Source organism: Camelus bactrianus, chromosome 27 (assembly GCF_048773025.1).
Source record: "Camelus bactrianus isolate YW-2024 breed Bactrian camel chromosome 27, ASM4877302v1, whole genome shotgun sequence".
Classification (NCBI taxonomy): Eukaryota; Metazoa; Chordata; class Mammalia; order Artiodactyla; family Camelidae; genus Camelus; species Camelus bactrianus.
Genome location: NC_133565.1, coordinates 28,271,560 through 28,283,152, shown reverse-complemented (window position 1 = coordinate 28,283,152; position 11,593 = coordinate 28,271,560). Strand labels below are relative to the sequence as shown.

At 43.5% G+C, this 11,593-nt stretch overlaps 1 protein-coding gene across 2 annotated transcripts in view; it reads right to left on the bottom strand.

Moving 5' to 3' along the window:
• Nucleotides 1-1,306: 1,306 nt before the first annotated feature.
• The window catches only part of EFL1 (elongation factor like GTPase 1), an 89,740-nt gene continuing 79,453 nt past the window's right edge, over nt 1,307-11,593 (bottom strand). For both annotated transcript variants that reach the window (XM_074354073.1, XM_074354074.1), the window contains exons 19-20: nt 6,811-6,995; nt 1,307-1,649 (exon numbers count right to left, since the gene is read on the bottom strand). In XM_074354073.1, coding sequence (XP_074210174.1) covers nt 1,461-1,649; nt 6,811-6,995 — 374 coding nt within the window. In that variant the 3' untranslated portion in view covers nt 1,307-1,460. The remainder of the gene's footprint in view (nt 1,650-6,810; nt 6,996-11,593) is intronic.

The window sequence follows — 11,593 nt, the reverse complement described above, 5'->3', positions numbered from 1 at the left end:
AGTTACACCACAGGGCAGGTTGCTCGCATGGTGGATTAGCTGCCTCCCTGGCCTGCCTGCTCGTGGTCGTTACTCTCTCTCCAAACGCGGGGAAGGAAGAGAGGCAATCAGTCCCCTGACGCACCACCTCCCCCACACCAGCACATCTGGCAGGGCCAACAGAATGCAGACAGAGCTCAGCTCCTTCTGGGTTATGCCTCTTTTCTCTATTAAATGCAGCGTTTGCTGATAAAGTGTACAGTCTAAGAATACTTTTTATAGCACATCTGGCAGTTTGAATGATGTTATTTACAAATGCTTTAAATCGATGTGCTGGCTTTTCCTGTGTTATCAAAGTTTTCAGATTAAACCAATACGTGCTATAACTCTCCTAAATTAATTCAGATATCAGTATCTGTTCAACTTAGACAGTGAATTATCTGGCTACACTTTCCCCAAAGTCTGGGTCAGTGAGACTCGACCAGCTATGCCGGGGCTCTGGTATTAAGAATGACCTAGTTTACTGAAAAACGCCATTAAAAGCATTTCAGAAACAAAGTCTGGTCTGATAATTTTATGTGTTTTGAAAAAGAACCCTTCTTCAAACTGGCTATGAAAGGTATTAGTGCAACATCAAAAATTACAAAACCTGTTTTTGACTGAATTGCATTTGTTACTTATATGGGGATCTCTCTGAATGAGGCAACTGAGGAGATTTGGGAAAAGTATTTACAACAAAGGCAATAAACTCATCACATAATATCCCTTCAGGAAGGCTAAGAGGAAACAGCTAAAAAAAATTATAGAAATTTACCTTTTTTTCTAAAAGAAAAATGTATAGGGCAACTTTCATGAACATTTAAATATGAGTGATGCAGCTTATGAGGGAGTGTAAGAACAGAAGGTTTAAAGGCTTGCAGCTGAACATTACATTGTTTTGCTAGACAAGGAAACCATGAGGTGAATTAGCTGTAACAGTGATTTGGTTAAACTGCCTAAAAGGTAGCTGGTCTCCCGAGTATGTGGTCTCTCCAAATGATGTTAAATGCTGTGATTCAATGATTAAGTACGAAATGTGTTTAAGTGGAGGATGTCATCAGAAGCGTGACACTGTGAAGACAGCAGAGGTGCAGCTGCTCAGTGTAGAGGACACAGCCCACCGGGGGGTCTGCACGCCGCGTCCCCAGCGCTGAGCAGGTTGCCCTTACCACGGCAGTCGTCTGACCTCGGGGGTTAGACACAGGGCGGTGGGAAGGTGCCACTGCAGTATGCATAGTCACCTCTCACCTTGTACCAGAATCAATTAAAAAGACACTTTGGAAACGTGTTCTCTAACGCTCTCTGTAAAATACCTATGTGGATCGACTTTATTGAAAGTGACGGCACAGAGATAATGCAGTGTAAAGAAATTTTCCCAGTATCAAACCCCAGGTGATACTTTTTAACTTATCATACAAAGAAGAATCTGCCAGTAGTAGCAGTTACTTATTTTTGCTGAGGGTTCTCTGCTTTTCTGCATGCTCCACAATCTTCTCTTCCACATAAAGACCCTTCCGCTTTCGCACGGCATTCATGTACTTCCGGGCCTGGTTCTCAGAATCAGCCTTTTCCCCGAAGTGCAAGTATTCCTCCTCAGTGGTCGGTACCCAGAAGGGGTCGCTGGGAATGATCTTGTAAAAGAAGGTGACAGAATGTGCTAGATTAGACAAGTATACTTTAATTTCAAATACTAATTCAAATAGTCTTAGCTCAAGAATAAAAGTTAAGCAGTGAAGAGTTAAGCTTGATAGAAATGGCAAATACAAATAAATATAAAGAATCACAGGAGGCGTGAACAGTGGAAGTGGAGTCAACAAAACTTGTCACGTGTATATTATTCTTTCCTCAGAACCTTTACGTAACACTAAAGAAGGACGAAAACTATTAATTGTCAATAATATAACAGAAAACACTCTCCCTTTCACTAGGATATATCTGGGTAGCAGTGTCTTTTCATTCATTTTGCCTTTCCCCCAGCCAAGACTGACAAATACAGTCATTCTTGGTTATTCTGAACTGTTGCTCCAAGATTCTACTCAGCGCCTGGTGAGCTGGCCAGGCGGACCATGTATTTTGCCCGGACCAGAGGCAGAGACAGTGGAGGCAGATGTAAACAGCCTTCCTTCCTCTGTTCTCTGGACTCACACCCTTTACCACCCTGAGGGTGAGGAAGACAAGTCCAGCGGAAGGCATACTGAGGACAGTTTCTCTGAGGCTGCTCCTGAGGGGAAGGGAGAAGGGCAAAGTTCAGGCAAAGGAGGGCAGCTGAGAAAGGGTTAATCTGGAAGCCGGATTTGGCAGAAGGGCTCAGGCCCTCTGAGATGACAGCAGTCAAGTTGTGATGTTCAAGGAGGTGGTGAACTTGGACGTGGACTTCCCTGAGGTCCATATCCAAAGGACTGACTTCCGGGACAGGACAGGAGATTGTGCATGTGCAGGAGGAGCATTACCCATGATGGTTTCCTTGAGGTGGAGGAAATTTTCCTAGAGGGACAATGACAAGGTGGTCTTGAAGGCTGTCTAGTGATGCTCTGCAGAAAGGGCCCCTTGAGGCGGCAGAGCCGAGCTGGCCATCAGTTTGGAAGAAAAGGTGCTTTCTCCTAACTGGCTCGCCCAGAATTCGTGCACTGCGGTGGCAAAGCAGCGCTGCGACTCCACGGCCGCAGAGAACGCCATTTTCTAGCTCAGAGGAAAGAAGGCGCCCAAGCGCTAGCTGCTGCCCTGAGCATAAAAAAAGCAGAAACAAAAAAGCTTAGAAGGGAAAAGCTTTGGGAGCTCTACTTCAACTTTTTTGCCCAATTTTCACCATGATTATGGCTCGCAGGTGGGAAACACCATGTCCAAAATGCCCGTCTTCCTCACCCGGCATGAACTTTAGCCCAGCCCTGGGGTAATCTCAGTATTAATGAGGCAAACGTGGAGGTTGTGCTGACATACGTGTAGAACAGCACTGGTGGGTAATATTTTTCTTTCTGTGCCTGTTATTAGCTCCTTTTCTTCCTTTTTCATGGAAGAGTAAAACATAGAAAGAGAAATTATGAGATTGCTGACTTCAAAGGTTTCCTCATGGAAAATGCCTGTAATTTTATTTTCTCTATTTTTTGAAGCACTCTCTCTCAAAAGCTCTTGATTGTAAATTATATGGTGTGGCAGAATACAAATGAAAAAGAGTGCCTTGGAGTGAGAAGCCAGATCTCAACAACTGTGTTATTTCTAAACCTAACTACGGGGGGAAAAACTGAGACAGCCAGAAAATATCAGATCAATGACATTTAATTATAATGTAGTTTTCAAGACTTTCAAAGATTTGAAGCTTTTGGGAATAGGACCATGACAGGTGGCAAGGGGATGACAGAAGGATGGTACAAAACTGCAGCGACTTTTCTTGACTACATTTTTCTCTAATGTTATTTATTAAGGGGCTGATTTTTAGTAACAAGCTATAACTAAGCCAAAAACTAGTATTTTTTTTCAAGAACTACTATTAGGTATATATGATTAATTTTCAGCCTTTTTTTTTTAATTTTGAGAGAGAAAGGAGGCTGAAAAACCATTATGGTTTTCACACTGACAAAAATGGCTCATTTTGTAAACACTTGCTGTTTTTATACTAGCTGTTTCTAACTATCTATTCTCCCCGTTTTCTTTGGCACAGGTATTCCAGGCGGGCATACAGATGACCTAGGTTCTGGGGTGCGGGGTGGGTAGGCACGCTCTTTCTATAAAGCACAAGACAGTAAACATCTTAGACTGTGCGCCACGCGGTCTCCGCTGCAGCCGGTCAAGGCCGCTTGAAAGCAGCCCCGGAAGACACGGAAATGGACTGGTGCGGCTGTATTTCAGGATATTTTTTTTGTCAAAACAGGTAATGGGCCATTGTTTGCTGACTCCTGATCAAGTTAAAGACTACATTTCCCAGCCTCCTTGTTAGGTGGAGCCCTGTTGGATGTGGCTGGATGATCTGTTCTGGGCAGTGGGATGAGGTGGAGACTCGGGCAACGTCCCCTTAGAGGGGAGGAGTCTGCCCCCTTCCCATGCCCTGTTCTTCAGGGCTGGAGTGCAGGGATGGCAGGAGGCGGAGCGGCCACTCTGGACCACCCGCGGAAGCTGAGTGCTGAGAAAGGCAGCAAAGCAGGAGGAGCCCGGGCCCCTTCCACCGCGAGCCGCGCAGCAGCCCGGCGCGGCCTCCCCAGACTCCAGAGACAACCTTCTGCCGTACCTGAGCCACTCTCAGACCCCTCTGATAGAGCAGCCTTGTCTGCTTCTTAAACAATATATCTGCCACTTGGGAAATGATGAGAACTTTAATTTATACATTTTTTAAAATGTGCTTTATAAAATCACTTTCAAGGAGAAGAGTGAATATAAACTGTTGAGGTGTTTAAACAAACAACAGAATACATGAATTCAAATATGAATATATGAATTCTAATAATGATGCCATTACAACAGCTCTGAGTATCTGTTCTGGATCTGTATTTACAGACAGTCCCAGGGATCACACTCTCTTAGTTCTGACCAAACATACCATAACCCAGTTTTCTGCGCCAGTGTTAATCAAGGCCATCTTCATGAGATGGAGGACCTGTCATCTCTAAGATATTCAGAAGCATGAGATGCAAGTTCTGAAGGCAGTTTTCAGCAATGGCAGCACAAATGAAGAAAGCGTTTCGCTTCTCAAGGTCATTACTTGGAAGTGCAGTAAGTCTCTCTTCAGTTCTAAGTACCATTTAGCTGCGCTGCCCCGTAATCACAGGTCACCAAAACACGTGCGACAGGATGTTTTTCCTTAGGAACATCCATGATATATTTATACTACATAGTTCTTACTCTTCAGAGCTTGCCTTTATAAACCCATTCCTTCTACTTCTTACTGGCTTGTGTTCTCATGTAAAAGCTGAGTGCCAAATACCAAAACCAAAAAGCTGGAAGTTTGGAGAAGTGAGAAATCACTACCCATAAGCGTGGGGATTAACTTTAATGTTTTGTGTTACTGTTTTTTACATAATGAAGTACAGCAATGGCATCTATTCAGATATAAGCCAATAAAACCATCAAAACATTGTTTAATTTCTAGACAAAGATGCAAGAAAAATTTCATAGTAAATCACTGTTAAAATACAGTTTATACTAACAAAAAAAGTAACCTAAATTGGAACAGCATTAACTTTAATTCTCTCAAGCACTAAGAATGTTAACTTTCTTTTTTAAGGAGAAGAAGACACATTTAAGCGTTTGGAATAGTGACTTCACTCACATCAATTTAGATGATTTGAACTTGCCCAATTAAAATTAAATTTGTCCTGTCCAAAGCCAGCTTTTCTGAAGTGTCACCTTTCTTTACTTTGCCAGATTTACTTGACTACAGAATTCATTTTAAAGAGAAAGTTCTGCCTCAATTATTTCCATTCCCCTATATTGTCTAAATTTAAACTACTCATTCAAAGTATTTGAGAGAAAGCAGCCCAGCAGAAAGAAAGTGAAAGAAATAAAAAGAGCCTAGCACTGAACCTAAACCGTGAGTTTTAAGTAGAGTTTAAGGAAGAAAACTGGCCGGTCTGTGTGGAGTCTGTTGCAACGCCACGCTGCCGAGAGGGAGCTGGAGGAACACGACACACACTCCAGCAACACTGACAGGGAAACGATCTTCGTGCCAGGGAGGATGTCCCAGTGTCAGGCACTAGGCTACATATTCGATACACCTTATATCTTGGGGCAGGGGTGAAACAAACTCAGGGAGGTTCCATAATTTGTTCAAGTAAGTGGCAGAATTAACATCTGAAACCAGGCCTTCCTGACACTGAAGTCAGCTCCTTCCACTAAACTACACTCCTCCACGGGACAAGTGAATAACGCCAAGTTATTCAGGGTCCCTGTACACAGTGACAACAAAACTGCTTTCTTAAAAAATCACCTTTCTACTTATATCCTAGAGCTTGAAAATGCTATCCCTGACCTGAAGGTCTTGTCCTGAAACACAACACACTGCTTTCTGCACACGCCCTCCAGCTGTCCTTCGCCTGCCCTCTCTCATGGGTCACCCTCCAGCCCAGCGTCCTTCTCCTTAGCTGCCAGTTTCTGCTTTTCCTCTATGGTTCTGTTGAGGAAGGCCAGTCTGACCTCCCTGTCCTTTCTTCGTATTATTTTCTCACCCTAAGTTAAAAAACAGTGTGTTTACAACCTCTTCTCTCCCACTCTCCCGACCAACGTGGATCTGTTAGGTTTGCCTTTCTGATTACGGATAAAGTTTGCTTTGTCACCTACCTTTACCTACACTGACACCAGAGTGTTTTGATGAGCCATTTCATTCCATAACACTTCAAAGCCACAGGAGACTCAAATCTCCATAATGGGAACTGAAGAATATGTAACATAATAATTTAAAGCCGTCCCTTGTAAGAAGCATAACTGTTTGCCTCTAAATGCAGCCTCTAAATGCTAGAAGTATTTTTTCCCCAGAAGAAGAAACATTATCTGAAAGTTTCACTTTCAAAAGGTCTGTGATTTTCTCTTAAAAATCTACAATATGTCTTTGGAGGGAAACAAAGGATTTAATGTTCTGTCTTAAATTTTATATCAAATTAAAAGAATAATGAATATGTGTGTGTGTGTATTACAAAGCACAGATACCCTAAGGCTCATTCAATCCGGATGAAAGGACGCCACCTGCTTTCTCCAAACCGTGACTGAGCAGAGCCAAGGGGCCTGGGAAGTAGGCTGCTACCCTCGGCGTCATCTACAAGGAGGCACATCCAGAAACAGTAAGGAGGGAAGGGGGATTTGGGTCTGTACCTCCCAGTGGCTGAATACCAGCTGCGGGCTGGCCAGGCCGCTCGTCCTCTTCCTGATTTCGTCAGCAAAGCCAAAGCTCTCGGCCACGGGCAGCACGGCCTTGATGATGAACACGTCCGTCCCTTCCTTCATCTCCTCTTGCAGCACTCGGCCTTCTCTCTTTGACAAGACAGCGTAGACCCGACCTGCAAAGACACACATCTTTTCAACGCATTGACCACTTACATACCTTGAGCCACACAAAGCTGTGACCGCCCCTACACCCTGTAACAATCGACGAAGGAGTAACTTTGTTCCCCATGCTTTTGCTTTACAAAACTTTTCAAGTGTTTATTTAGAAAGTAAAGCAGGACAACTATACAAAAATTAGAAACAAAAGATAACAAAAGGTGAAGTCACCCCAAACTGCATGACCCAAAGACAATCCCCTCAACACAGCACGAGAAGCAGGAGGCTTTTAAAAGGAACTTTTGAAACCATTTCACTATGAGCTGTCTTTGGGTGTGAAATCCAATGATATGAGTGTGATTGGGTTTTGCAAAGGTTAAAGTAATTTCAATAATTATGAGACATGATTAATGTGATGATGATGATTATAAAGATGACAGGCTATTTGGGCCTAGAAAGCAAGCAACTGGCACCATGACATTTTTATACCGAAAACTAAAGCCACACATGCATAAATGCTCGCTCGTATTTGTTTTAAGCTAATAATATTTAAGTGGTACAAGAGTTTTATTCCCTGAAAACGGATAGTGTTTTGGAATCTTTAACACCTGGTACCAACTTTTACTGCCATATCACAAAAATTCTAGCACATCCTCTTGCTAGCTCTCTTATTTCATCTTTAGGCACCATTCTGCCTTGCACTCAGGAGGGAGACATCTTCCCCTCTGACTGGCTTTTTTTTATGAGTCCCTCTGGAGCCCAAAGTATCCCTTCAAAAAGAAAGCAGAACAGACTGCAAAGAACAGAGAGCAACTGAGATTCACAGGCAATTGTGAGGAACTTGCTGTAGCTAGTGGACATGCTCATTAAGGCCGCCTGTTTCACATATCACTTAGAAAAAATAAGTTGAATTACAAAAGTGATCTATGAATATATCATCCTTAAAAATGTACAATGCTGTGGTTAAGCAGAGCAAGGGCTCCTCTGACTACCACACTGAGTCCAGGATTCTGCCCTCCTAAGTGACAGGGTGGTGATCCGGTGTGTGTGCCACCCATCTTTGTTTATTTGCTTATTTTTTAGAGTAGGAACTGAGGACACAGAGTAAAACTGTCAGACAGGCAAACTCTTCTGACTCATTTCCCCCAGTAGTGGTGATTAGGAAGAATAAAAGAAAACAAATGGCAGGAAACCCACTGTGTCCCAAGGTCTAAGAATAAACCTTTACAGCTCTGATGGGCCTTCTGCATCTCTAGGCTTAGCATAAAAACAAACAGATTAAAACCTGCACGAGCGATGACAGGCCCCCCCCTTGCCCTCCTCTCGTCTCCCTTGCCGGCCTACACATTTCCCCCCTCCCTCCCCAGACGCCCTCACGGGCGGCCTCTCACTCCATCACTGTGGGTTCTTTCTTCAACACTCAGGCTCCACCAGTGGCCCTGGGCTCTATTTAAACTGCTTCTTTGAAATTTCAGTTATTTTCATATCCCTAACTGAAAAGTCTTTTTCTCAGTCCTCATTCTCCATGATTTCTCTGTGGTTTCTGCAGCTACTGATCAACACCCGCTCTGACGCCTCTCTCCAGTCTTAGCATTACCTTCCTTTGACCCCTGGCCCTCTGACCATCACTCTACTGTCTACTACAATACTTCTTAAGGGTACAACTTCCTCTGAACAGACTTTTACCTCAGAGAGTTCCCATTTGTTTCTCATTTGTGTGGTTTAAATTATTCACTTTATGCCTGGGACTCCTGAGACTTTCTAAGCCAGGCTTCTCACTTGACCTCCAATCTCACGTGTACTGGGATTGGGACTGCCAGGGCATCTCCACAACACAGCACACCCCCCCCCCCACTTTAAACAGTCATTTCCCCAGTCATTCACAGTAGAAAATCTGCGAGTCAAGAATCACAGAATGGTGGGTTAGAAGGGAACTTAGACATCATTTAAATTCTGCTTGTGGACTCATAAAACTCGCTTCCTCTGGATCAGCCCATTCCATCTTTGGACAGCCCTCATCGTTACACAATTCTTGAGCCTCAAATCTGTTCCCCTGAAGTTTCTAACCGTTAGTCCCAGATTTTAATCACATGTGACAGATTTCACCCCTCTTCTACAGATCAGCCTTTCAGCTACTTGAAGACAGCTATCCAGCCTTCTCTTTTCCAGCCGAGACACCTCCAGTCTTTCTCTGACATGTTTCTCTCCTGTTCCATCCTGATCATTTTCCTATTTGAATTACAATTTATTTACATTGCTTTCGAAATGCAGTACCTATAACTGAAAGCAATATTTTAGGTACAGTCAGAAAAGCTCTGAGAAAAGCAGAATAATTATTATCTATATTAGCGATCCCCCTGGGCTATATACAATTTGCCTGAGAGTCATATGAGGGAAAAATTTACTGTAATAGTTAACATGTGTGAACTTAGTGATCTTTTCTTACCCTGCTACCTCATTCTAAGGAAAGTTTTAAGGTGGTTTATGGATGTAAATGCAAAACAACGGGGTGGGGAAGGAGAAAGAATGAGTAAACTGAGGCAAACAGACCATGAAGAGGTGGGTCAGTGGGGATGCGCCGCCTGGCTGGGCTGCAGTGGCCACAGCCCCACCCCCTTCCTTCACGGGTCATGCCAGCAGGCTTGGATCAGTAATTGTAACTGAAACTGAATGTAATTAATCATGTAATTTTGAGCCATTCAGTTTTAATTCCACTAAAACTAAATCCTAAAACTGGGACACAGTGATGGATCACCGAACAAAGGAAAACGGCTATAATAAAATCTTCCAAATGCACTTGGCGCTCATGACAGGTGTGCCCAGCGCTTGGATGCACTTGGAGACCCTCCACAGCTGCCACTGTGACACTGAGAAATGAATGCGGCCCTGTCAATGAGGACTTCTGATCCTGTGGCCTCTGACTGCAAATGTTCTGATATACCTTCAGCTGGGTATCTGCTCCACCATACCTCAGTCAAAGACAGCTCACCGTGTGCTCTACTGTATGCAAAGCACCCGGGAAGAGGCATCCATCAGGAAAAAATCCAGCAACAGAACAGTTAACCAACTGAGACGGTTTTGCTCAGGGCTCCACTTTTAATGACTGCACTATGACTGTCCCAGCCTGTGCTCCAGGTCTGTTATGACCTGGCAGGAAGCCACCACTCCAGCTCCTGTGACTGCCAACCCCAGAGCAGAGCACAGACTCCACGCTCTAAGCCAAGGCAAACCACTCACTGCCCACAGGACACATTTGAGGTTTTTCCTCTCTGAGCTCACAGTTTCTTCAACTTACAACACTCTTAGCCCAACTCTATACTCAAGTCCTTTTCATCATTTACAGCCCATTCAAAAACAGCTCGCTCTGCGAAATCGTCTGTGATACCCCGAGATCAAAGTAATCTCTTCACCATTTGGGCTTCACTGAACCTAATCTGGTCTTTCGCGGCATTACAGATCTTGTATGTATTTTTTCTTCTTCCATAACAGGCAGGGAGGTTGGTCTGCAGATTCTACAATCTTTAGAGCTGAAAGTTTGGCAATTAAAGTTCCCCCCCCCCCCCAGAATTTAGGAAAGGAAGCAGCTGTTCACAGCAATGTCATCTCTAATAGTAAATAAACAGGAAAACAATGTAAATTTCCAATTTGGGGATGATGCAAAGTAAATTACAGCCTATCAAAATGATAGGATATTATGCAGAGGTTAAAATGAAAATTATGAATACTAAGTACCAAATGGAAGCATGCTTATAAAATAAATAACAAATGTAGAAAGCAAAGCATTAAACTGTCTCTACTATAATGCGTAATAGCTATACAAAACGTACTAATATGGACAAAGACAAAAGAAGATGAAAAATGACAGGTGGATTTCCAAGGAAGATTTCTTTCATCTTGCGGTTTCTGCTATTGTTGGTAATGCCTGTGGTACAACTTCAATTAAAAACACACACACAAGAAGAAATTGGTGGGCACTTCTTATTCTTATAAACTGGGTCACACTACCCTCTTTTCCTTTTGTCACAGAGCAACAGACTGCTAAATCAAGCAAATGCGGCTGGCAGGATGCAGACGGGCTTCAACCGAACGTGTGAAGTATGCTGGGGGCATAGTGGGGAATCAGGCCGGGTGCTATTACACAGATGAATCCAGCTCAACGTTTCTGGAAAATGGATGTTAGCAAGTCACCTCCACCCTGGAAGGATGTCCTCAGTGAAGTGTCAGTGCTTTGTTGACAGCTCTGTGTCCTTACTCTGATAAACAGCTACTTAAACATTCAGAAGGCGTGGTGATCAAATCCAAAGTTGACATGAAGCTGGTAAGAGTAATAAATACTTTGACAGAATCAGGAAGACTAGGTAAGAACCCAAATTTAAAAAGGCACGTAGCACGGCTAAAGGCCAGGCTTTACTGCCGTTCAATTCGCCAGCGTCCAGGGTTAGAGATGCAGTGCCGAGGCCACAGTGCCCAGAAAACCAACTAGGCAGCAGTTTCCTTTAAGCTCCGTAGGAGTCTTCAGTGTTGTGGTGTCAAGCCAATTTAACATCTACTTGATGAACTCAAAATTACTCCCTCCAGCAAGGCCCATTTCAAAGTACAATCACTTTCAAAAGAT